This window comes from Durio zibethinus, chromosome 16, assembly GCF_047325235.1.
Source record: "Durio zibethinus cultivar Kanyao isolate XHJ-2024 chromosome 16, ASM4732523v1, whole genome shotgun sequence".
Lineage (NCBI taxonomy): Eukaryota > Viridiplantae > Streptophyta > Magnoliopsida > Malvales > Malvaceae > Durio > Durio zibethinus.
The window spans coordinates 20,009,724-20,036,753 of NC_143177.1; the positions used below are offsets into that span (position 1 = coordinate 20,009,724).

At 29.4% G+C, this 27,030-nt stretch overlaps 2 protein-coding genes across 2 annotated transcripts; both read left to right on the plus strand.

The window, feature by feature from the left end:
* Positions 1–2,913: 2,913 nt before the first annotated feature.
* LOC111298329 (receptor-like protein EIX2) lies at positions 2,914–5,238 on the plus strand. The gene is made up of 2 exons (XM_022893091.2): positions 2,914–3,295; positions 3,395–5,238. The coding sequence occupies exons 1-2, from the start codon at positions 3,046–3,048 to the stop codon at positions 5,170–5,172; spliced, it is 2,028 nt and encodes a 675-aa protein (XP_022748826.2). The 5' UTR covers positions 2,914–3,045; the 3' UTR covers positions 5,173–5,238.
* Positions 5,239–21,467: 16,229 nt separating this feature from the next.
* LOC111294312 (succinate--CoA ligase [ADP-forming] subunit alpha-2, mitochondrial-like) lies at positions 21,468–26,099 on the plus strand. Its single transcript, XM_022887581.2, has 7 exons — positions 21,468–21,871; positions 22,219–22,428; positions 22,714–22,884; positions 23,510–23,633; positions 23,936–23,997; positions 25,081–25,162; positions 25,605–26,099. The coding sequence occupies exons 1-7, from the start codon at positions 21,596–21,598 to the stop codon at positions 25,742–25,744; spliced, it is 1,065 nt and encodes a 354-aa protein (XP_022743316.2). The 5' UTR covers positions 21,468–21,595; the 3' UTR covers positions 25,745–26,099.
* The last annotated feature ends 931 nt before the right edge of the window (positions 26,100–27,030 follow it).

Sequence of the window (27,030 nt, forward strand, 5' to 3'; positions counted from 1 at the left end):
TTGACAAGGGAAATTTCCCGTGCATTCTCTCACTTGACAAGAAAAATTTTGGGGGCATTCTCTTATTTGACTATGAAACACATTCTTTCACTTTAATAGGGAAACTTTCCGCGCATTTTTTTACTTTACTAAGAAAATTTCCCATGTATTTTCTTACTTGATTAGAAAAATTTCCCATACATTTTCTCACTTGACTAGAAAAATTTTCGAGATATTCTCTCACTTGACTACGAAACGCATTCTTTCACTTAACTAGGGAAACTTCCTATGCGTTCTCTACTTTATTAAAAAGAACTTCCCACGCATTTTCTCACTTGATAAGGGAAAATTTCCTTACATTCCCTCACTTAGATTAGAAAATTTTTTGGGACATTCTCATCTTGACAATGAAACACGTTATTTCACTTGATTAGAGAAACTTTTCGCAAATTTTTTTGTGGAGACCCGTATTTAATTTAAGAGATATTATCCATTTTAACATTAAAATTTCACGATTTTATTTATAAAAAATATCTCACAAGTTTGTGTTAATATCTCTACGTATATATAATATCATATCTACATATTCTTTTAATATGACATTGAGGACGTCATAGTATCCCTCACTAAGAGTGTAATTAATCGAGTTCAAACTGATATAGTATTAAGCTTGAGCTCACTTGAACTCAATCGAATATTTTTTTAGCTCGATTCAACTCGAGATAAAAATCAAGCTTCTCAAACTCGCTCTGTTAAACTCAATTAACATGTAAAAATAAGTTCAATTCTTATATTTGACAAAAACTTAATTATTTGTACTTGAGCTCAAATTCGAATTCAAGATATTTTATTAATTAAAATATATTAAAATATAAAAATTCGATTAGGTTGATAAATTACTCAAATTAGATATAAAAATACTCAAACTCGGACTTGAGCTCAAGCTGAACTCAATAATACCGAGTAGAATTTAAGTTGTGTTCGAATCAAACCTAAGTAACTTACGAGTACTAATGTATTATTTACATTCATAATTTTCATCTTTAAAACTTGACGTCTCTGTCAAGCTGAGTCCAACCATAAGACCAATATTACATCACATGTTGATATTCTAGATATGACTCTTATTGTGTAGCACTCAATGATTCGTACGGTCTCATTGTATAACAATAATCACTCTTATAATATAATACTTAATTTTATTTTGACTCGAAGGTCTTACGATTTTATTCTCACATTATAAATTTAAATTTAAAGCTATATATATATATATCATATCATATCCATATATTATTTTGATTTCAAAGTGAAGGCGTCACATCTTTACTTCATTAAAAAATTTCCAACGCATTCTCTCGTATTGTATCATAAGCAGAGGGTCCATGGCAAAAGTTTAACTTTGAATTGGGAAGTTCTCGGAAAATGGTATAGGACAGCTGTTCTTGGAGAACGAAAGCAGGACTAGAAATTGGTCACGTATTGGCGTAATGAAAAAATAAACCTTCAAACTATAGAAAATGATTCACTTAAGCCCCTACTTTTTTATTTAGTGCAATTAGACTTTCATAGTGTTACTTTGTTTTAATGAAATCGAATTTGGATGGAAAATGCTGAAGTAGTTACATCTCTGTTAACCCATATATGTTGTAATCCGCATAGATCAAATTAGATGATGTGACAAACATATACGGACAAATTTGATGACATGGTAATTACATTTTATAAATAAAATTAAATATCAATAAAACTTAATTATGATAAAATAAAAAACCTAAAAAATTTAATTCTAAGCCCTTGAGACAATCTCTGGTTCTCCACTTTAACCTATATTTGGATCGAAGTTAGTAAAGAAAAGAAAAAGAAAGGTTTCTAAAGAAAAAAAGTGATAATTTATTTTTTTTTTTTGGATAATTAAAATATGTAAAAAAAATGATTAATCACAACTTTTTTTTGGTTAAACTGTGAGAAAGAAAGAAAAATTATATTATGTTATATTATATTATATTATTTTAATTATACTCTTTTAAAATAAAATATTTTTCTATAATGTGAATAATTTTGATATTAACTATTTTAAATAATTTTGAAAGTCAATAAAAATATTTTTAATTAAAGAGAATATTATTAATAATTTATTCATAAAAAAATATATTTTTAATTATTTTTACATTACAATAATTTTTTTAAAAATTAATCCATGAATGAGAAAATTAAAAACTTAATTAAATATTTATTATTAAGATAAAACTAACCCTAATTTTGTTTAAGTATTAATATTTTTCAATAGTTATGCATGTTTTGTCATATTCTTTTATTTTGATTATTTAAAATTTGTGAAGTGATAACAAAATTTAAAAAAAATTAAGATCTAAGCATAAATTAAAAATATATAGAATTTGAAGTTACTGACAAAAAAAAAAGTTGAGAAATGAGTTACTAAAAATTTAAATTCAGAATCAATGATTAACGTCAATGAATAAACTTGAATATTATAATAGTATTCTTTGAAAATTATAAAATATAATAAGAAAATAAAAGTAATTTTATATTTTAAAATTTTTAATCTTTTCCTTTAATTTTTTCCTTTCCTTCCTTCCTGTCTACTCCAATTTGGGGTAATTAAAAATTTGAGCTTTTGAAGGAAAGGGAAAGATATTCAATTTTCTTTTTTTTTTTTTTAATTAAAATATAAATGATAAGTCAAACAAAGGGAAAGTTTTCTTATTTCTCTTGCTTTCCTCTTTTTTCCCTTTTTTTCCTTTACCTCCCCTCAATCCAAACTAAGCCTTAGCTAGTAGGGTTTAATTGTAGAAAATAAAATAGTAGGAGATTAAATGAAACATTTTCTATACTTTGAGAGCTTATTTATAATTAAATTCTGTGTCTGCCTGTTGTTTTTTTTTTTTTCTATTTAAATCCTGGACTGTTGTTTGAACAATTAGGCTGCTTTCAAATTTTCATTATTCACAAATAAGGTTTCATATTCGAGATAATACAAAGTTGTAACTTCATAGAAGAGAAAACAAGTTACAGATCTTTGTTGCCTGAATAATTGTGCACATCAATATGCACAATTTCTCTGTAGATGGTGGGATCCTGCTTTTGTTTGCAACAATGATAATCTGTTGCAACTTTGGATGCAGCCATGGTTGTCTTGATGAGGAGATGACGGCTCTTAAGGAAATAAGAGAATCTATGGGCTACGAATCTTATTATCAAAGCACATTCTCTACTAACTGTTTGTTTTCACAATTCAAGGAATTGCAAATATTGCATCTCCAAGGGAATCATATTGGTGGACTGACTAATCCCGAAGGTGAGGTTTTCAGTCCTGCTTTTCATTCAAAGTTTTGTTGCCGTTGAATTAACGGTTATTCATGATAACTTTTTAAAACTATGTTGGCATGTCATGCAGCAATTTGTGAACTCGTTCACTTACACTGGCTGGATCTTTCAGTTAACTCCATTGAAGATGTTGTGCCACCCTGTTGGAGCAATATGCCATCGCTCAGAACTCTGAACTTGTCAAAGAACCGATTTCGGGGAAACCTCTCCTTCCTTGCTAATCTATCAAAAATTGAGTCCATCGACGTTTCTTATAACTTTTTTGAAGGCCTGCTGTCATTTTCCATCTTCACAAATCATTCGAAGCTTATCGATCTAGATCTTTCCTACAATTACCAATTAGAAGTTGAAACTGAAACTGCAATTTGGCATCCTTCTTTCCAAGTACAAAATTTGCTTTTGGCTGGATGCAACCTCAATCGTCAGAGTGGTCACATAATTCCTAGGTTCCTTTCTAACCAATATAACTTGAAAACCCTGGATTTATCCAGTAACTTACTGGTTGGAAACTTCCCCACTTGGATGCTTCATAATGTTTCTTCTTTTTTAAGCCTGAGAAGCAATTCCTTTGTTGGTCAATTTCCTCAAGGCCACGAAAAGAAATCTAGACTTGCTAAGCTAGATATCTCTGACAATCATTTTGATGGTCACCTGCCCGCAAATATTAATCTAGTTCTCCCTGAGCTGTTTGCGTTCAATGCATCCTCCAACCAATTTTCTGGTAGCATTCCCCTTTCTTTTGGTGAACTGATATATCTACAAAGCTTGGACTTGTCAAACAATCTCCTCTCTGGAGTAGTCCCAGTTGGTTTAACCCAAAATTCACCATTACGGTACTTGAATCTGTCAAACAATAGCTTGGACGGCGAGCTGCTTCCAGAAAATTGCAGTATGCCTAAATTGACATGGTTGCTGCTTCACCATAATTTCTTTGTAGGGAATATGCCAGCCTGCTTGTCAAAAAGTTTGTCTTTGGAGCTGATAGATGTACGACATAACCTCCTGTCGGGAACCATCTCAAATCTACCAGTTTTCATGAAATTAGGAGCACTTCTTCTCGGAGAAAATCAATTTACAGGAAATCTTAATGAGCAATTATGCCAAATGATAAAGTTACAGTTGTTGGATCTCTCAAAAAATAAGTTCGCTGGGAAAATCCCTTCTTGCCTCAAAAACAATTTAGTCTGGAGAAAGAAGTTCCAAGCAAACTCATGTGTTCCGGTTGATTTCACCACCAAGGGGAATTCATATTTGTACCAGGGTATCCCCCTTACTCTCATGACAGGGATTGATTTTTCAGTTAATAAATTGGTTGGCTCCATTCCAGATGAGATTGGTGAATTGGCAGAACTGCATTGTTTGAACTTGTCACGAAACCTTTTAACAGGTCATATTCCAACATCTTTCAAAAATCTCAAAAATTTGGAGAGCCTGGATCTCTCCCACAACAACCTAACAGGACACATTCCTCCTGAAATTGTCCAGATCGATACTCTCACAACCTTTTCTGTTGCCTTCAACAACCTCTCAGGGAGGATCCCACTTAATGAACACTTTTCAACATTCTCTGAACGTAGCTTCGAGGGTAATCAAAAACTTTGCGGAGAACCATTACAAAGAACATGCTCAAGAAATGACAACAGAGATGATGGAAGAAAAGAAAATCCCAAAAAAAAGGCAGAGGAAAGCCTCCTTGATAAACCCTTGTCTTTCTATTCATTTGTGCTTATATCCTATGCTATCGGATTTTGGAGTGTCATTGCACCACTTTACATCAGTGCAAACTGGCGAAGAAAATACTTTGCCACAATAGATGGATGGATTGAATGTCTTTTTGACAAGTTTTGATCCGTACTTTGCTCCAAATGTTGTTTCAACTTACAGTCTGCAACTCCTCAATAATGAAAGGCACTTTGTTTTATCGTATATTTTTGTTACTATCCCCATCACTTTGCGTTGAACTGCATAGATTATGGTTTGCTTTGCTGTTTGAACGGTTTTATACAATGGCTAGACTCTAAAAGCAATGTGCAAACTATTTCCTAATAAGTATATGGTTGGTCAAGACATAAAAGGTCCATTTGAATGGATGATAAAATTGATCCCGATGAGATAGAAAATAATAGTGGAAGTGAAATTTGTTAACATATCAGTGAGAATGGTTATTGCAGCAGTAAAATTAAAATAAGTGATTGGATATATATTTGAATGCAAAAACAAAAATAACAATGAAGTTAATTTGAGTAAGAAGAGAAAATAACCATTAAAAATATTATATTAAAAATATATATATATATATAATTTTTATAATACATTGGGTATTTATATATTTAACAAATAACTAGAAATTAATAAAATTATTTTTATATCAAATAATAATTTTGTTAAAAATTATTGAAGACATATTTGTTCATATTAAATTTAACAAAATAATATTTTTCTTTTAATTATTTAGCTCTCACTTTTTTATTTTATATATAATTAATATGTATCTATTTTCTATTTATGTAATTTTTTATTTTATAAATAAATCGATTATATATTTTATTATTATTTGTATTTTCCTTAATATGATTATTTTTTTCAAAATAATAATAATTTTTTAAAATATTAATATATCTATACATCTTAAAATAAAACAACAAATATTTATGTGCTTTGTATTTATATAAAACAACAAATATTTATTTACTTTGTATTTATATAGATATCTATTTTTATTCACTAATAATTTAATTGATTATAAAATTGATTATTTATTTATGTATTGATCATTTTAGCTATTTTTTTATTAATTTATTTATTATAAAAAATGGTATTTGATAAAATCAGTTGTGACAATGAAATAAAAAAAAACAAACAATCATTAGAGACATTTATTTAAAATTAAATTAATAAATTATTCTCATATTTTTATTTTTATTTAATGTTTAATATATTAAAATTTTGTTCAAATAATATTATTTTTATTTCATATTTAAAATTTTAAGTTGAGATCGATATCATATATTTATACAATATATAAAAATAAATATAATTTATTTATATATTTTATATATATTTTATATAAATATATAAAAGTCAAAACTTTTGGTAAAAAAAAATAAAGACAATTGCCCTATATGGATGGTCTAAATTTTTTTACATATGGACAATTTTAAATAATTGCCACATGTTAATTATTAAAATTTTTTATTTAATTTGATTTGATTTCCATAGTTAATTATATTAATATAAGATAACTTAAATCTTTTTCTCAATTAATTTTAATTCTTATTGATTTGTTTATGATTAAATTAATTGCATTTATTTTTTTAAGAAAATATAATTAAATTAACAAGGGAAGAAAATATAATCAAAATGTAATTAACGGTACTATATTTTTAAATTTTAGTGTAAGAATTGATTTGTTATTTAATTAATTAATACAACCATATTTGCAACAAATAAAGTAAATGCATTTTCCAATTGGCTATCATGTCACCCATGTGTAAATATAGAGAGCCAAAATATTTGCTTAATTTTTTCCATGATTAAAGCATAGGAAATATATTATAAATGGTTAATATTTCGATCACCATTCACATTTTATTAGGCAAATATTCGCTCCTAACATTTTTTCATGCATTTTTTTTTAATTTATACGTAATCTTTATTTAAACTTTTTAAAATGTGAAATTTAGAGTTTTCAAAACAAAATATATGTTACATAAATAATTAATAATTCATTGTAATTGCTTTGCATAATTTACTCTTAATTAATTATAAGAGTCTCCCTAATTCATATTATAAATTGAAAACCATAGCAAGCTAAAATCGTTTGAAGGCCACTCTCCAAAAGCCTGCAAAGGTATTGTTGTAGTTATAATCAAGTAAACTTTTGTCTACACAATTCTATTAACTTTCTTATAGGAATGAAAATTTCCATTATTCAATTTAGTTTTTAATCACTATTCACTACAACAATTCGAAATATTGATCGCTAAGATGCTTTTCTTATGTTCAAAGATGTTTTTTTCTTTATCATGCTTGACAATTGATATTATTTTTCTTTTATTCATTTGTTTTCACATATTCATACTTCATTTATCTATTTATTTATTCATTCATTCCTCTCTTTACAGGTTTTGTTAATTTTTTTTCATAACTAATAGAGTATGATTATAAGATGAGATCTTTTTCATTAAATTTGGAATTTGTTAGAATTTGGCACAAGTTTTTACTCTTTCATTTGCATTTCATTTACAGTTTTCTCATAAATATCATATTTGTCTATATTTAATATATGGTATATGGTTTCATTTTCTTTTGTCAGGAAATGCAATTTTAAGTTAGACTGCTTTACCCTTTGGGAATGCAATGCAACGATGGATACCACCTAACTAAGGGTTTACTGTTGATTAATGCGAGTTCTGAATAACGGATAGGTTGTAGGTCTTGCACCTAAGGATAACAACAAGTAAGGTCGGGATGGGTTTTCACTCGATTTGACTCTATTAGATCTTTTTAATTTTGTATTTGAATCTGATTCGATTTGATATGAAAGAATTGATTTTTTTATACCAAACCTTTATATTCATAAATTGGAATTGATCAAACCCAACTTAAATTAATTTAATAATTTTAATTTATTATAATATTCATAAAATTTTTAATATAAATTATATCTTAATTATATATATAGTATTTTTATTAAGCTAATATATTAAATTAAAGTATTAAATAATAATTTTATTAATATAATACATATATATAATTAAATAAATAATAAAAATTATATTTTTATAAATATTTGGATCGAATTTGAATGATGTTATCTAAAACTTGACTTTGACCCAAGCCTAATCTGACCTAATATTCGATTCAAAAAAAAAGAACCAACCTTATTAGATAAGAGCGAATCAAAATCAAGATTAATTATTTTACCATCCTTATTTGCACCAAAACAAGGGCCTTTATTACTTAAAAATATATGTATATACACCTTTTATTACTTAAATATCTATATCTATATTTATATATATATATATATCTTTATAATATTTTTGTCTTATGTTCTGCGGTCTAATTTCATTTTCTTTTTTTTTTACAATTACCTTTTCCTTGCCTTGAATTTTTTAATAAAACTGAAATGTTGTGATTATGAAGATTGAGATTGATTCTTAAGTCTCAAATCTAATGGAAAATTTATTTACATGAATGTTTTCTTGTGATTATGATGATTGGGGTTAATACTTAAGTCTCAAACTTTTCACTACTTATATAATTTTGAAAGATCATTTATCTTATAGCATACACGAGATTTTTAATTATTTTTAACTAATCTATAGCAATAATTTTGTGGTTTCCATAATTTCATAGTTAGTTTTTTGAATTTTTAAGTTTTGAAAAAATATATATATGCATTAACAAAATCAATAATAATATATTAAAAAATAAAACATATTGAAATATTGGCCGTATGAAAAAAGTTTGTATGAAATGCTGATTTTAAGTGGAGTAAATTTTTATTTTTTGAAATCAAACATTATTTGATTTTGTTTAAATATCATTACGTGGGATATGATATAAAAGCATTATAAACACTCCCCTTTGTTGGAGTATATTTTGTAAGATTATTTATTTATTTATTGGCTTGATTTTTGTTAAATTAAAAATAAAAAATAACAGTTTGATTCAGAAAAGAGAATGTATTAGATTAAGAGATGAATTTAGATTAAAAATTTCAAATTAAATTTGATTAAGATATTGAAATCAAAAAAACTTTTTCTATTATGATTTGGATTAAATACTCATAAAAAGACTTTATTGTAATTTATGAGGATCATTTCAAAATAATTAAGAAATAAGCAAAAAAAGATTAGAAAAAAATCAAGAAAGACTCCAAAAAAATCAGAAGCAAATAAAAAAAAAAGTTAAATAATAAGAGTTTTCGATAATCTTTTCTGCGAGTTTAGTTGATTAGGATTTTTTTTTTTTGGAAAATTTTGAGTTGGAAAAAAAAATTGAAAAAAAATACAGGGAGAGACTGCGATGGCGTTACTGGTAAGAAAAAGAAGGTTGCTCTGTAGAAAAAAAAACAAAAAAAGGATTAAGGGAGTTTGATATTTGACAAAGTACCAACGGTACCGTATAATAAGAAAGTAAAGAACTAAAAGATTTGATTCGGGACTGAAGACCCTACTTGAAGACCCATACGACTTACCCATTGCTCCAACCCAAAGGAGGTCCATCCCACGATTTGCGTAGGCCCAGACTTTTGAATTAATCAACTTCAGTGCATGCCTAAGTGGATTCAGCTTGGTTGGCCCACATGTTCGTATTTTTCTTTCCTTTTTTATTTACTTTTCACTTAGTTCTTCTTTCATCTTTTTATTCTCTTACACTATTTATGGAATGTTTGTAATTGTTTGACACAATGACATATGAAAATTTTTAGAATAAAATTTAATAAAATAAGTTTGCCGAGTACATTTGCTTTGTATAATTAATAATCTAAAAATAAATAAAAATTTATCCAATAATAAAATTTAAAAAAAATTAAAAGCGTGTAATTTTTAAAAAAAATTTTAAATGGGAGATCATTTGATCAAAACGTTGAAGGATTTAGAAATTAGTCTTAATATAAAAATTTTATTTATTTTTAATTTGAAAAATTAAAATTGACAATAAATTGTGATGATTTTATGATTGATTAAATAGTGATCACATGTATTAAATTTTGTATTTGATTATTATATTTGATTATTATGTATTGAATTGTGTATTTTACTCCATATATATTTTCTTTTCATAAAATATTTAATAAATCTAACGATAAAGTTTTTTAAATGAAATGAGCATATTACTTGAATACTCTTGATATGAGAAATATTTTTAAAATCGACTAAAGTGTTGGAGAAAACCTAAAAATATGTCCAATATTAAAATATTTAAATTAACAAAAACAAATAAGTTAGGACTATGTTAATTAGGGCTAAAGATAATTTAAAATTAAAAGGTATCAATTTGTGGGTATTGTTCCCTATATGTAACTGAACTCTTGAATCTAGTTCTATTAAAAATAACAGAATTTAGGGATCCTTAGTTAAGCTTAGAAAAATCTTAGAAGGAATAGATTCAGTTAAGTGACTAATCACATTTAGATAAAAAAAAAAAAAGGGTAGCAACTCCATATTTTGTGTTTAATTATATTGATATAAGATAATTTAAATCTTTTTCTCAGTTAATTTTAATTCTTATTGATTTGTTTATGATTAAATTAATTACATTTATTTTTTTAAGAAAATATAATTAAATTAACAAAGGAAGAAAATATAATGAAAATGTAATTAACGGTACTATATTTCTAAATTTTAGTGTAAGAATTGATTTGTCATTTAATTAATTAATACAACCATATTTGCATCAAATAAAGTAAATGCATTTTCCAATTGGCTATCATGTGTAAATATAGAGAGCCAAAATATCTGCTTGATTTTTTCCATGATCAAAGCATAGGAAATATATTATATATGGTTAATATTTCGATCACCATTCACATTTTATTAGGCCAATATTCACTTTTAACTTTTTTTTATGCAATTTGTTCTTAATTTATACGTAATCTTTATTTAAACTTTTCAAAATGTAAAACTTAGAGTTTTCAAAACAAAAAATATGTTATTGTAATTGCTTTGCATAATTTACTCTTAATTAATTATAAAAGTCTCCCTAATTCATATTATAAATTGAAAACCATAGCAAGCTAAAATCGTTTGAAGGCCACTCTCCAAAAGCCTTCAAAAATATTGTTTTAGTTATAATCAAGTAAACTTTTGTTTACACAATTCTATTAACTTTCTTATAGGAATGAAAAGTTTCATTTTAAAGTTTTTCTAATGGTGTATCTTTGTCAAGTAACATTATTCAATTTAGTTTTTAATAACTATTCACTACTAACAATTCGAAATATCGATCACTAAGATGCTTTTCTTATGTTCAAAGATGCTTTTTTCTTTATTATGCTTGACAATTGATATTATTTCTCTTTTATTCACTTTGTTTTCGCATATTCATACTCTATTTATTTATTTATTCATTCATTCATCTCTTTACAGGTTTTGTCAATTCTTTTCATAACTAATAAAGTACGATTATAAAGTGAGATTTTTTAATTAAATTTGGAATTTGTTAGGATTTGGCACAAGTTTGTATTCTTTCATTTACAGTTTTTTCACAAATATCATATTTGTCTATATTTAATATATAGTATATGGTTTCATTTCATTTGCTAGGAAATGCAATTTTAAGTTAAACTGCCTTAACCTTTGGGAATGCAATGCAATGATGGACACCACCTAACCAAGGGTTTATGTTGGTTAATGTGGGTTTTGGATAGTGGATAGGTTGCAAGCCTTGCATCTAAGGATAGAAACACGAAAGGTTGGGGATAGGTTTTCGCTCGATTCAATTCCATCAAACTCCTTAAATTTATATTCAAACTCAATTTGATTCAATATTAAATTATTATTTTTTATACCAAACTTTTATATTTATAAATTGCAATAGACCAAACCTGATTTAAATTAATTTAATAATTTTAATTTATTATAATATTCATAAAATTTTTTAATATAAATTATATCTTAATTATATATATAGTATTTTTATTAAGTTAATATATTAAATTAAAATATTAAATAATAATTTTATTAATGTAATACATATATATATAATTAAATAAATAATAAAAATTATATTTTTATATATATTCAAGTTAGGTCGGAATGATACCATCTAAAATTTGACTTTGACCTAAACTGGACCTATCTTAACATTCTTATCGTGTAGTATTTAGTGACTCTCACGGTCATATCATGTAGCATTTAGTGACTCCCACGATGTAGTACTTAATTTTCGTCGACTAGTAATCGCTCTGATACTATTTGTGGAGATCCGCACCTAACCTGTGAGATATTGTCCACTTTGACTCGAAAATTTTACGATTTTATCCCACAAAAAGTACCTCACAAGTTTAGGTTTAAATCTCTATATATACATTATATTATATCTACACATTCTTCCAATATAGAATGGGGAGTGTTACAATAACAAGCATTACTAACAATTTCAAATAGATCCGCTTCCCATTTGACTTTTTCTTAAGGTCGAGCTGCTATCGCAGATTTCCCTATCTTCTAGTGATTTTTGCTAGTGAGATTCACCGGACCTTAAGGGACTAGTCAGCCAACGAAGGTGAAGCACAGTGGAAATAATCCATCGTGCCACACCAATGACACTTAAATGAATTATCACAGCACGTACGAGCAAAAAAAATACCCCAATCACAGCATACCATTAGTTTAATTGAATATAAATAAGGCCTAAGTTTGAGAATATTAAGCATAGACGATTGACAACTGAAAAGTAATGAGCCTCTAGATAAACCAAAAGTATATTAGCAATATGAAGTTAGACCTAGTAATTTGTGTATTTGTATCATATTTATACAAAAATTACGTATTATAATTTATGTTGAAATGAAAATTTGAATTAATTTTTTATATTTTGTTAAAATTTTAAACTGTCTTTTTAAAATTATTTTTTGTATCATATTTTAAATTATCAAATCTACTTGTAATTACTTAATATTCCTCATCTGAAGCAATTTTAAACTTTTAATGCCATGTCTTTGATGAACTAAAATGTCATAAATCAATATAGTTTTATGCATTAACTAAGAAAACATAAGAGGCAGAGTATCAAATTCTACAAGTTTTTGTTGAGGTTTGTCTTAAATCTCTTAATCACATATCAAAAGTTGAGTAAAATTATAAAAGTTGAGAATTTGTTTTGTATCTCACATCAGGAGTTTAATAAAGGTATAAGAGATTTTATCCTTATAAATAAGATGTTTTTATTTTAGTTTGGTAATCTTAGATAGCTAAACACTAATAGAATAGCTAAGTGAGTAGGTCATTAAAAGAGTGTAATTGGATTTTAGGTCAAATTTTGAGTAAAGAAGTTTTTTGATGAATTTTCTCATTCTAAAAGTCTTACAATTATAAATATTTATTTGTTAGTAGATTAGGTTTGAAGTTGATCATTTTAAATTGAGCCAAAATAAATATATTTGTATATTCTTATTTTGGTTTTGTGCTTATTTTATTGATTATGTGTGTTGGTACTATACGTGCATTTTTATTTCCCAACAATTCTGACTATGCTAAACTCGATTCCATCAACTTGAAGAAAACATTCATAATGAGTGGGATAGTCAATGTCTTTAGTTAAAATGTGGCAAAGTGAAAGGAAAAAGTGGAGATCTAAGTTCACCCCATGCCAATCATTTTCTTTGGTATGAAAATATTAAAAACTACTTCATACACCGAAGAACTGAGCATTACCAAAATAAGTTACTTGTAAAAATCGAACACATGACTAATTATGTTGAAACGGACTGCCTTACCACTTGAATGAATTCACCATTGGTCATTCCACATCAATCTACAGTAGTGAACCTAAAGCTAAAGGTTTCTATTTAATTATGAATGTTAGTTATCGCCTTTGTATTTTATATTAAGAGGGAGTTTGATTAGTGGAATCTAATTTTTCTTCTTAAAATTTAGCTTTTCATTATATGATTCTTTAGTTTAGTTGGAAAAATTTTCCATGCATCAAGAATCTTATATACTTAATAGTGTCAAAAAGGGTAGTAGGGGAATAAAAAATTCTCCTCCCTTTTTGTGTTGGGATAGGCATTTGAAAGAGGGATTTAATGTCAATTAAAGTTTCCAAAAGTTTAAAAATGAATTTACTTGTTTGGGTAAAAATAAAAAAAATTTCAAAATTTAGGTAGAATTTCAAGGGAGAATTTGCACTTAAAATTTCACTTAGGTGGTTTTTTTTCAAAATTCCTCCAAGTTCTCAATCTCTTTATTACACATAACTTACTATAAAATATAAAAGTAGAAAAAATAAAATATCATTTTATTTAATTCTAATATATTTTTTATTTTTTAAATTACTAATAATATCTATATATTTTTACAAATTTAATGATATCCTTATTGCATATTTTATTTGTACATGCATACTTTTTTATCTTAAATATCATTATTCTTCTTTTATAATTATTTTCTTTATCTCGTCAAATTTCAATAAACCAAATTTTTTTAAAGAAATATTTATCCAAATAAAACAATTCTAAATGCTAGCATTTTGAAATGATGTATTAATACTTTTACTTCAAATCTCTTCAAAATTTTAAAATTCTTCATCCAAATGCACTTTTGAGGTTTTTTAAATTATGGAGGAAAAGTGAAAAAATTTTTCAATTTGTTCTCACTTAATCATATTTTCAAACTACGTAAATAACATTATTTACTTTAGAAACATAGTAAATTTAGATTTTGCTTTTTATTTAATTTTCAGAATTCAACAACAATAACATTTCTAAGATAAAATGCGATTTTTATTAATAATATGAAAAAAATTATTTTTCAAAAGTCTTTAATTTTAATGAAGACAATGTTTTTAAGATTAAAAACATAATTTTTATTAAAAATATGAAAGAAATTTATATTATGAAAAATATTATTATTATATATAAAATTTATTACTACCAATGTTATATGTACAATAAAACCTAAAATACTTTTACTTAAATAATTTAATAAAAATATTAAATGAATAATTTACATATTCAATAAATAAATTTTAAATAAATTACTTATTTATTCATGTGTTATTTAGGTATTAAGCGTTATGAATATCACTGGTGAATTTTAAGAAGAAGAAAGAACTATAGGATCTCACTAAGTTTTTAAGTACTTAAGAATTTGTCCTTTTTTTGTAAAAAATATATTACAATACAAAGACTAGTTTCATTGATAGAATTGGAAACTGTGACAAAAGATTGAATTCAAAATATATGAGTTTACAATAATCAAAGGGCTTGAAATCTGTCATGAGTACTTTTAGGCTATTATTGTTCCAATTATTTTGTTGACCGTTGGACATGAGAGCTCCATATTTGGATACTGTTTGTCTTAATTGTTTGCTGGTTTTCATACTCTGTTTCCTCTTTCCATACTTTATTGAGTTAATTGGGGCCAATATGATGGGAAAAGTATCTTTTCTTACACTTCCCCTCAAACTGGACATGGGAGGACTCCATAGTCCGAGTTTGACTCGCAAATCCTTAAAACAGGCTTAAGAGAGAGGCTTAGTAAAAATGGTTGCCACTTGATTATTTGAAGAAACAAACTAAGTTACAAGAGAGCCTAAGGCCATCTTCTCACGTACAAAGTGATAATCAATCTCAATTTGTTTCATCCGAACATGAAAAATAGGATTAATAGTCATATGAAGCGTTAACACATTGTCACACAAGAAAGTTGTTAGCTGTTGCATATAAAGATCAATATCTCGAAGAATAAAAGAAATTCAAATAAGTTTGGTAGTAGTGAAGGCTAAAACGGGATACTCTACTTCTGCACAAGAACGAGCCACCGTACATTTTTTTTTACTCCAAGAAATGCAATTTCCACCAAGAAAGGTACAATATCTAGAAGTTGATGGCCTAGTGAGTGGACAACCTGTTCAACCAGCATTAGAAAAAGTATATGGATCAAGTGTCGTATCAGATAAAAGTCGAATACTAGATGTAATAGTTCCTTTGACATAACTTAAGATTCTTTTAACTAGTTGGAAGTGAAACTGTGTAGGAGAATGCATGAATTGTGAAATATAATTGACACTATAAGTGATGTCTGTGCTAGTAAATGTCAATTATTGTAAGCCACCAACAATGCTACGATAACGATGAGCATCTTGAAATAGTTCATCAGAAAATGTTCGAAACTTAGCAACCATAGTGGTGGATATTGGCTTGCAATAAATCATTTGTTTGTGCCTTTTCAAGTCAGTTGCATATTTTGCTTAGTTGAGGAAAAGACCTTGAGAGAACCGATGCAACTCTATAGCAACAAAATAATGTATGTAACCAAGATATTTCATAAAAAATGCTTCACCAAGTTCTGTAACAAAGTTGTCCAAAAAACTAATAGTGTTACCAGTGAGTATAATATCATCTACATATACTAATAAGAGAAGAATCAATGAAACTATAACAAAAACCAATAGAAAGAAGAAAATGACTAAAATAATCAAACCAAGCACGAGGAGCTTGACGAAAACCATACAAGGCCTTTTTTAATCGACAAACATGAGTGGGCTTAGTTGTATCTTAAAATCCAGATGGTTGTTCCATGTAAACAGGTTCAGACAATGTTCTACGCAAAAATGCATTTTTCACATCCAATTACTTCATTTCCATTCGTGAACTAAAGCAACAGTGAGGACAATGCATATAGTTGTTGGTTTGATAACAGGTGAAAAAGTTCATGAAAAATCCAAACTTGGTACTTGAGATTACCCTTTGGCAACAAAGTGAGCTTTTAACCTCTCCAAGGATCCATCAGAGTTTAATTTTGTTTTATAAACCCATACGCATCCAATCACATGTACGTTAGAAGTCCATAGAACAAGTTCCCAAGTTCCATTTTCATGAAGTTCCACCAATTCTTCTTTCATAGCTTGAGACCAACTAGGATGTTACAATGTAGATTTCAATGTCTTAGGTTCAGAAGTAATCGAATTGGCCATGAAGGTGTATTCTAATGATGAGTATTTAGCGTTTTGTTTTATGAAGGTGTATTTTAATGATAAGTAGTTCATAAAGACATTTCCGCTTTAGCACCCTTGAGGACTATCGATTTATCAACCATACAGTTGTCCCAAATGCTTCATTCCATAGGTTCTTAGGTACTCCTCCATGAAAAAGCATAGTTAATCTAAGTTCAGTATTGCTCCGACGCTTTCTCTCTGTAACACCATTTTGTTCAAATATACGAGGAGAAGATATTTGATGTTTAATACTAAAACTAGACAAGCAAGTATTAAATTTTTTATTAGAGAACTCACTTCTACCATCAGATTGAAAGATCTTGATCTTTTTATCAAATTGATTTTCAACATACTTTGTGAAAATCCACAAAGTATTGAAAAAACACTAATTTACTCTTCAAAGGGAAGTGCCAAGTAAAACGTGTGTATTTATCAATAAAATTAACATAGTAGCAAAAATTTTGATGTGACAAAGTTGGTGATTTACCCCATAAATCACAATGAATAACAAAAATAGGTTCATCACAAAATTCTTTGCTAATTAAAAAAGGAAGTTTACATGCTTTCGCCATTTGACAATTATTGCAAAAATGCTAAACCTTATTAGTTTTATTCGTACTAAAAATTAAATTGTTTTTCTTCAAAAGCAAAACTACAAGCATTTTAGGATGTCCAAGTCTTTCATGTCATATTCTATCACTAACCACTCGAAATCTAGCTGAAAAAAAGGCTGCTTCATTTGTTGGCTGTAAGGCATATAGTCTTCTACACCTATTTCCTGTTGCTATGACCTGTTTCTTTGTTTTATCCTTTATCACAAATTCACCAAATGAGAACTTGCAAGTATAAAGATGTTCAGTTAATTAACTAACAGATAATAATTTTTCTTTATCTTAGGTACAACAAAAACATTATTCAAGAGTAAATTATTATTGTCAGTGTGAATAGAAGTAGAGCCAATATGAGTGATATCCAAAGCATTTCCATTACCTACCATTATTTGTTCATAACCATTATATTTAGTGATATTAAATAACTTACCAACATCTGTTTTCATGTGTGCTGATGCTCCGGTATCAAGGTGCCACTCCTTATTTTGGGTAACTGGAATAATCATTGCAACCGAGGCTTGTGATGGAATGTCAGATTGGTAAAGCTGATTGTATCGTTGCCCAGTAGTTAAAAGAAGCCTGTCTTTGTTTCTTACAAATTTGGCTAATAACTTCAAATTCTTGATCATGTTTTGTAAAAGTAAAATACTTCTCATTAGTGATTAGAGTGGCTTTACACGCAAAATATCATCTTGATAACTGAAGGACGATAATTGGCTTGAGGAAAACTAACACCTTGAAAGATAAATACGGTCTGAAGCTGTCTAAATTTTTTGGTTGGAATATCTTCCACTTGATCAATGTTGAAAACATTGTTTAACAAATGTATTCTCATTAAGAGATCCAAAACCCTCAGAAAACTTAACTGATTTCGTTGTTTTGTGTCCTTGAAGTAGAGGATCAATCTCGCAGATGATGGAATTGGTGGCTTCATCATTGTTGTGACAATTTATTCATATTTTTTACCAAGACCACGCAACAATTGAAGTACCTTTGTACTATCACTGATTGGTTTGCCAATAGCAGCTAAGTCATCGCAAATCCCCTTGAATTTAAGAATATAATTAGAGATGGGTAGAGTTTCCCTTTTATATGTTGGAAGATTTTGTAGGAGATAAAATTCCTACTGTATGATTCTTGGGCAAAAGTATCAACCAAAGCCTTCCAAACAACAACAGAAGTTTCAAGACAAACCACAAGACCAAGGATTTTTTCAAACAAAGTGCCTGTAATCCATCTTCAAAGAAGAGAATCAGATTTTTTCCAAGACAAATATGATGGATTTAACTCTGGATTAAAATCAGAAGTTGAGATTGTTTGATCAAGCATGGAATATTTTCCATCAATAATACCAAGCATGCTTTGACTTTCAATGAGTCCCATGATTTATGTTTTACAAAGGAGTAAGTTTGTTTGGTTGCGATAAATAGAAACAAAATTACTGACATTTAGTGTTGATGGGCATGGACATTTTGTTAATGATGCTATTAAAGAAAATAAGAGAAAGGAGAAAGAAAAGATATAGATTTGGCAAGAAACAAAAACTAAGAGAAAGATGTACGAGATCAAATGTTTATAGGAATGTGTAAGAGAGAATTTGAATAGAATGGGAGTAAGAAAAAGTTTAGAAGAATTTTTGTAGAGAAGAAAGAAAGTTAAGAAGGCAATTAGGACTCGCTCCAATAAGGCTCTGACACGATAATGAATTTAAGGAGAAAAAAGAATTATAAGATCTCATTTTTACACGAGTCCTTAAGAAATTGTCCTTTTTATATAGAAAATATATTGCAATACAAAGACTAGTTTTCTTGATAGAATTAGAAATTATGACAAAGAATTAAATACAAAATATGTGAGTTTACAATAACCAAGGGATGTAAAATCTGTCATGAGTACCTTTAGGCTACTATTACTCCAGTTATTTTGTTTACCATCAGACATGAGAGCTCAACTTTGGCCACTGTCTCTCTTGATTGTTTGCTAGATTTTATGCTCTGTTGCCTCCTTCCACATTTTATACTTGAGTTAATTGGGGCAGAGATAATGGGCAGAGTATCTCTTCCTAATTATTTATATTTCATTAAGCATAATATAGTAAAAGATTTTATTAGATAATTTTATATTTTTTTAACCACATAAAAAAAAATCTTTCATTTTATAAAATTAACAAAACTTGAGAATCACATATTTTCTTTTATTTTTTTTTTTTTTCAGAATCATTTTTTATCTCGAAATCTAAGAATCTACAAAAACGCTCCTAAAAGAAGAATGATGCCACAGCTAGGGATGACGAGCTAATCCGTCTCCGACGGGTTTCGGCCCGACCCGATCTTACGGGGTCGGTTTTTTTTTTTAAATTCGGGTTTCGAGGTCGGGTCGAGTAAAATAAGGAAACATTCGGGGTCGGGTCGGGTCGGGTTTGCCTAAAACCCGACCCGACCTGATATTATATAAAAAATTATTTTTTAATTAATTATTTAATTTTTTATTATATATATTTATATAATGATATTTTTTAATATTTATATTTAAAAAATAATATTTTATATTTAAAAAATAATATTTTATTAATTTCGGATCGGGTCGAATGGGATACGGTTTACATGGTATTGGAGTCGAGTCGAGTTCGGATATAAAAAACCAAAAATATTTTCGGATAAGATCAAGTTCGGATTTAATAAAATATTAAATTAGGTCGGGTTCGGGGCGAGCAAAACCCGCCCCGAATCCAACCCAATGCCAACCCTAGTCACGGCCAAGTATTAAGTCAATCGTAACTTGCAGCCAAAGAGGAAAAAAATCATTAATAGAACTCCAAAATCCATCTTTAAAGTTACATTAATCAGTTATGAAAGTTACATTTTCTATTAAGCTTGTTTAGAGTCCATACACGCTTTACGGGGGCTTATGGGATTGGATTATAAACCAAAATCCATTTTATAGAGCAATCAAGGAAAATCTCATCCAACTCTCTCACCTATTTCTAATAGTTTCTATTAGCTCCACCATTGCAGATCCAATCAAATACCATGAAATCCTTGCTAAAATAATTTCAGCTTGCAGTAGGAGCAGTGATAGGCTGGAAATTTAGGCTGAATGGAAAAAGGGGCTTGTCAAAAATAGATGTCAATCTAATATTGTTCTTAATATGTGCATATGTTGCAGCATTTGCATGGTCTTGGGAACCAATTTGGATGGTTGGTGCTAATGAGATCTGCTCTCTAGAGATACAATCAGCCTGGCAAGCAATTAACATCTCAGTTAACATGCTCTTCACCTTCTTCATCTTTTAAGTATTTCTTGCCAATTTCTCATTCGAAAAGATGAAAACAATGTGGAAGGCATATTGGATTTGGAGAAAATATAACTTGAACGATGCAGTCATTCTTGGTGATAACCACAGTAGCAACCAAGCGTAAAATGGCATGGCCGACGATGAAGGTGCAAAAACCATAGCATTTTTTTCTTTTTTTCCAAAATATAACAAATGTCAACTACATCACTGTCATATGTTATTTACATGAATAATATTTGAATACTGTGTTAAATTTTGATTGGTTGACTTCCAAGTCAACATTTTTATCTAATGGTGTTAGGGATTGGTCTAACTTGACAGATGGATTACAAATTTAAATACTTAATTAAATATTTTTAATTCAAATACCGCATAAACATTTTTCAACAGTTTAGTACAAAACTAATCGAAGTTGAACACTAAAATATTAACCCTTGAATTAACGCTTAACAGGATGAACAGAACCCTAATAACTTTCGTCTGATAGCCCAATTTGGACCCAAAAACTAGCCCAAAAAGGTCCATAACACCAAAAAACAAAGGATGGAAAAATAATTAATGAAAAAAAAAAAAGGGGAGCTGACCAAGATAGAGAAGGCTTTCGCTTCTCTACGCAATTTTGTTCTCGTGTAGAGTTTGTTGTTTGCAGCGGCAGACGCAAAGGAGGTCCACAAGTGAATCAGTAGCAGCTGCAATGGCTAGACAAGCCTCACGGCTCATCCAATCTTTGTCTTCCAAGATTTCTCCTCACAAACCCCAAATATCCCTATTCAATCTCTCCTCCTCCTCCTCCCCTTCTTCTTCTTCTTCTTCTTCTTCTTTTTGGACTCGGTCACGGTCATTCTCGGCGGCTCCCGCGCCTAAACCTGCGGTTTTCGTAGACAAGAACACTCGCGTCATTTGCCAAGGAATCACTGGCAAGAATGGCACTTTCCACACCGAGCAAGCCATCGAATATGGCACTAAGATGGTATTTTAAATTCCTATTAAATTTTTATGTCTTATTGTTATTTTTCATGGATTTTTTGTTTTTTTTTTTTTTTTTTTAATTCTGAATCTGTTAATAGGTCGCTTTTCTTCACTGCAATACTTGATGAGGTATTGAGAAAATGCAGGAAAAATAAGACCCTATATGATTTGTTTATATATGTCAGAGAACTGGGTTTCTGTTAGTTTTGTAATATATTATGTGAAATTCTGTATAACATAAGGATACAATCAATCCATTATGTTTAAATTCTGGGAATGGTCCAAGGTTGCTTAAGAGTCACAGTATCTTTTTTAGTCCTTAATTTTGTCTTATTTTTCTTTTGATAGGTTGGTGGAGTTACACCAAAGAAGGGTGGAACAGAGCACTTAGGACTTCCTGTTTTCAACACGGTTGCCGAAGCAAAGGCTGAAACCAAGGCTAATGCTTCTGTCATTTATGTTCCTCCACCTTTTGCTGCAGCTGCTATCATGGAGGCAATGGAAGCTGAATTGGACCTTGCTGTTTGTATCACCGAAGGAATTCCTCAAAATGACATGGTAAATGAATCAAAGGCACCTTCAAATGAAAGAATTTTGTTTAATTGTGTGCCTAAATGTGCAATTCTGCTTCCTTATCTCTGGAAATGAATTTGTGCTGTGGTTATGATTTTAGAAGTGATTTTAGTCAGCTTATTTGCATTATGTGCACTTCCAAGAGTATGTCTGTCATATGCACTTATGGGCTGTGACACAAATTACAGTTTATATCACCCTTCCAAGTTGTGATTAGAAATGAATTGTATTGATCTTTACGAGATCAAAGCTAATATCTTTGTAATGCAGGTCCGTGTGAAGGCTGCCCTTAATCAGCAATCAAAAACCAGGCTGATTGGTCCAAACTGCCCTGGCATCATTAAACCTGGGGAATGCAAGATTGGAATCATGCCTGGATATATTCACAAACCAGGTCGCATAGGAATTGTTTCTCGATCGGGCACTTTAACATATGAAGCAGTAAGACCTTTTATTGGATATTTATTTTGTATGTTTCCATCATTACTTTCTTACTTTCATATTCGTGCATATTAGTCACCTTTTAATTATCTATATGCCTGATGATAAATTTCCGCATGCTTTTTTTCTAAACCTCCTAACCCCCGTTGGGATCAAGGCATTTTGAAGATCAGTTTTGTTCTTCTGGCATAGCTTGTGGCCAAACTACATGTGTTTCTATTTTTCTTGTCTCTGTTCTATTCACATGGCCTTTTCCTTTAAGATATATATTGCAGAAAACTTGAAGTGGTTCTTATAAAAAAAAATTTCTATTTAGTAAAGATTATATGTTAAAGAAGAAAGTTTTCAAGTGATCAATTTGATTTAATGGAAGTAGTTGAAAAAGTATGGATAGAATTAACCCTGTGAATTTTTGTTCGATGCTTAAGTTAGTCTGTCCCAACATTCAGTAGGTGTATATGTACATTTGAATATACGTACATTTTAACCACCATAGAACTCAAGAAACTCATATAAAGCTGTGTCTTACACTAAACTAACACTCTTTTGCATGTATATGCTGATGCCACATGTACACTTTTTTAGTAATTTGTCAATAAAAATATTTGTCATTTTTATCTTGTAGGTTTTTCAAACAACTGCAGTTGGTCTGGGGCAATCAACCTGTGTAGGAATTGGTGGGGATCCTTTTAATGGAACAAACTTCGTTGATTGTGTAAAAAAATTCCTTGCTGATCCTCAGACTGAAGGTAACATTTTCCTAACTTAGATCATAAGATGGAGTTTTTCTGGGACTACTTCTGTTATCAGTATTAATTGACTATCATTAATTCTATTGTGTAGCTGTATCTTGTCTATTATGGGTTTGGCAACTTGTATCTTCTCTCTTCTTTCTTTCCATTTCTTGTTTCCAGCTTTTTTGGTTTTATTTTTCTCTTTTACACTTTCTCTTCTCAGTTAAAATATTTAGTGAAAGTTACTATTGTGGAAAATTCTGTAAACTGTTGGTGAATAGGAATGCATACCATCTAATTATTGCAATTGCATTCAGGTATCGTTCTAATTGGTGAGATAGGCGGCACTGCAGAAGAAGATGCTGCTACACTGATAAAGGTAATGTTAATACTTTAGAATGAAGGAACTGAGTCCTTGTTCCAGAGACTGATGTTAGTACTTATTAGTTACTGTTTTTAGTACATATGTAAGGAAAAAATAGTGGACTTCTATGCAGATTCTCACTTGATTAATAGTAAGATCATAATTACTTTGTAAGAGTTGGTTTATAATTTATGGTTCTTTACACCTATGCAACTAACAAATTTGGTTTCTCTCTCCTCAATTGGGATAAAATTGAGGCATAAGATAGTCAGAAATTTTCGATGTTTTATATAATACCCTCTGAATTACATTTAGCTCGTAATTGTCTTAGCAGTAGTCCTTTTTTGCATAGATGATAACATCTAAGTAATGATAGGATTGGGATTCATGTTTTCTACAGTCTATTTCTCTTAAAGAAATCATACTAAGCCTTAATTTTAATCTACCCCCTTGGCCAAAAGCAAATTACCTTTTGAGTGAAGGAAACAAAAACAAAGAAATCTCGGGCTGGAAGAATATAGGAAATTACAATTATCTAGAGCAATATAACCCTTTTATAATGCAAGTATAAGCTTAAGGTTTGCAATAACCTGGTATGTGTGTAATTAGTAAAATTAAAGCTATTTCTTTACTGTAACTTATGGCCATATTATACCCTGGATGCATCCTACACTTTTTGTTGAGGCTTGCATGTTTGTTACGCATTTGATTGGATCTCTCACTCATAATGTGATTCAGTGCTGAATGTATAACTTTGTGATCCATGGATCCACAAATGAATGTGTTTGTGCTCATATATGCCTATATGGTGAATACATAAGTCACCCCCTCTATCCTTTTGGTCCTATATGTTTTTGCTTCTTTGAATATATGCTTAATTGGTTTTGCTCCATGTTGCTTTTGTTAATTTTACTTCCATAGATATAAGAGGCATGTTTGCAATTTATATGCTTCTTCATAGAGCGATATAGTAATTGGTAATATTGAACCTTCTTTATCTTGTTTCCACTGCACTTGTATAAAACTAAAAATGCTGGAGAATATCTTTCTTTCTTAGTTGCGAATTTAACATCTGGTTTTGTTTGATAAATTAAACAGGAAAGTGGGACTGAAAAGCCTGTTGTTGCCTTCATTGCTGGACTTACTGCTCCTCCAGGACGGCGTATGGGTCACGCTGGAGGTAATACATTGCTTCTATGTTTTGTTTATTAGGTTTATGATTGCAGTTACATGTATTTTATCTCTTGCATGCCCTCTTGCATAAGCTAAACAGTAATTTTAAGACCCTCTTTATACTGGAAAAAGAAAACGCTCAATCTATAATAATCAATATATGAAAGGTAAATGTCATATTTGTTCTTAATGTGTCTATGTATCGAAATTGATAGGATACACAATTGAAATTGACTATTCTGGGACAAGGTCATAGCAATGTTGGTTGAGTTTATTGAGGCAGTGTATCTGGTGCTTTTTTCCATGCTTGATGGTTTCAGTTTGTGTTAATGCCCTTCTTTGAGGATGGAATTTTTTCTCGAAACAATATAGCCATTTTTGCTCAAAAATGTTTTATTCAATTATTTATTATTCCTTGTCTTTGCTTTATTCTATTTTTGTACAAACAGCTATAGTGTCTGGGGGCAAGGGCACAGCTCAGGACAAAATCAAGACTCTGAGGGAAGCTGGAGTGACGGTTGTTGAATCACCTGCAAAGATTGGTGTAGCAATGCTTGATGTCTTGAAGCAAAGAGGTCTCACGAATTAGTGTTTTTTCTAGAAAAAAGAAATCATTTTCCTGAATTAGTTTCAGGTGGATTTTTTTTTATATATTTTCATTGTTTTGTCCAAAATTATTTTATACTGAAAGGAAGGGAAATCTTTTATCCTCTTTCAATGTGCCATCCTTTGATGGTTGTGTTGATACAAACAAACCCGAGAAGTTTGAGCCTTGAGAAAAATTCATTACAGCCGCTTGTTTATTAGTGGTAGTGTTTCACCATGGGAATCTGGGCTCTTTGAACTAGCCAGTAATTGTGAGTTGTAAAATGCCAGCTTATACAGACAGGTCGATCCATGCCCTGCCCTTGATTTTGCATCTATTCTGAAGTTTTCACCATGAATTTATATTGTATTTTATTTTGAAAATGGCACTGAAAGATCCGTGTAATGGCTTTAGTTCACCGAAGCCAATTCTAGGAATATAATTTGCAAGATTTTTGGGAGTTTTGACTTGTGAAATTGAACAAATTGTTATTTTTTTTTCCAAAAACAAAAGCCCATGGATATCTTTTCCTGGAACCTGCAATTCTCAACAAAGTACAGACGCCTGTTTCACAAATTTTTTTTGGCTTCATTCACGGGAATATAAATGAAGAATTAGTTGACCATGCATGAAGTAATTGATTTGCAGTCTATGGGCCGGCAGAAGGGTTCTCACTGTATCGGATGGTGTGTTTTATATATGGCTAATCTTTCAATTGGACTCTTAAATTTACCATTGGTGATCAATAAGTGTGCAAGTTCTATTTTATTCAGATTTTATAATTTGTTAAGGGAATTAACAATATGAATTGATTTGATGGAGAAAAAATGGGTTGAATCTATTGCAGCTAGGTTTTAAGATTTACGAGCAAATTAATAACCTACTAATTAAAGATTACAATTTTGAACGACAATGTTACAATAATAAGTCTGCCAAAAGTGCATAGTGCTAAAATGGAACATTGAGGTCTCAGGTTAGCCTCCCCCATCCCCTGTACTAAAAAGAAAAAAATGCATTTCGGGGTATATATATTAATGCTAAAAAAAAGTAAATTTGATCAAACTAATCCCAGAATGGTAATTAATCTCATATAATTAAGGCCAAAGGAGAAAATTTTTACCAGGGTTTTGTGCATGATGCCATCTCTTTGGGCTACCCTTTTACTTTTATTTTATTTAATGGTAGTGGTAATGATGATGAAACATGATGCAAATTCAGATGCCTGCGAAGGGCCATGTGAATATGAGCCCTAAATGAGGGCTGAAGTGGACCTAAAACCGCTTCTGCGA

Bases quoted from the DNA above. Each gene is read 5' to 3' on its own strand.
- LOC111294312 (XM_022887581.2), top strand. From the start codon at position 21,596: ATGGCTAGACAAGCCTCACGGCTCATCCAATCTTTGTCTTCCAAGATT. The intron at 22,429-22,713 runs GTAAATGAATCA...TTTGTAATGCAG, and splicing joins GAATTCCTCAAAATGACATG to GTCCGTGTGAAGGCTGCCCT. The intron at 22,885-23,509 runs GTAAGACCTTTT...TTTATCTTGTAG, and splicing joins GCACTTTAACATATGAAGCA to GTTTTTCAAACAACTGCAGT.
- LOC111298329 (XM_022893091.2), top strand. From the start codon at position 3,046: ATGCACAATTTCTCTGTAGATGGTGGGATCCTGCTTTTGTTTGCAACA. The intron at 3,296-3,394 runs GTGAGGTTTTCA...CATGTCATGCAG, and splicing joins TGGACTGACTAATCCCGAAG to CAATTTGTGAACTCGTTCAC.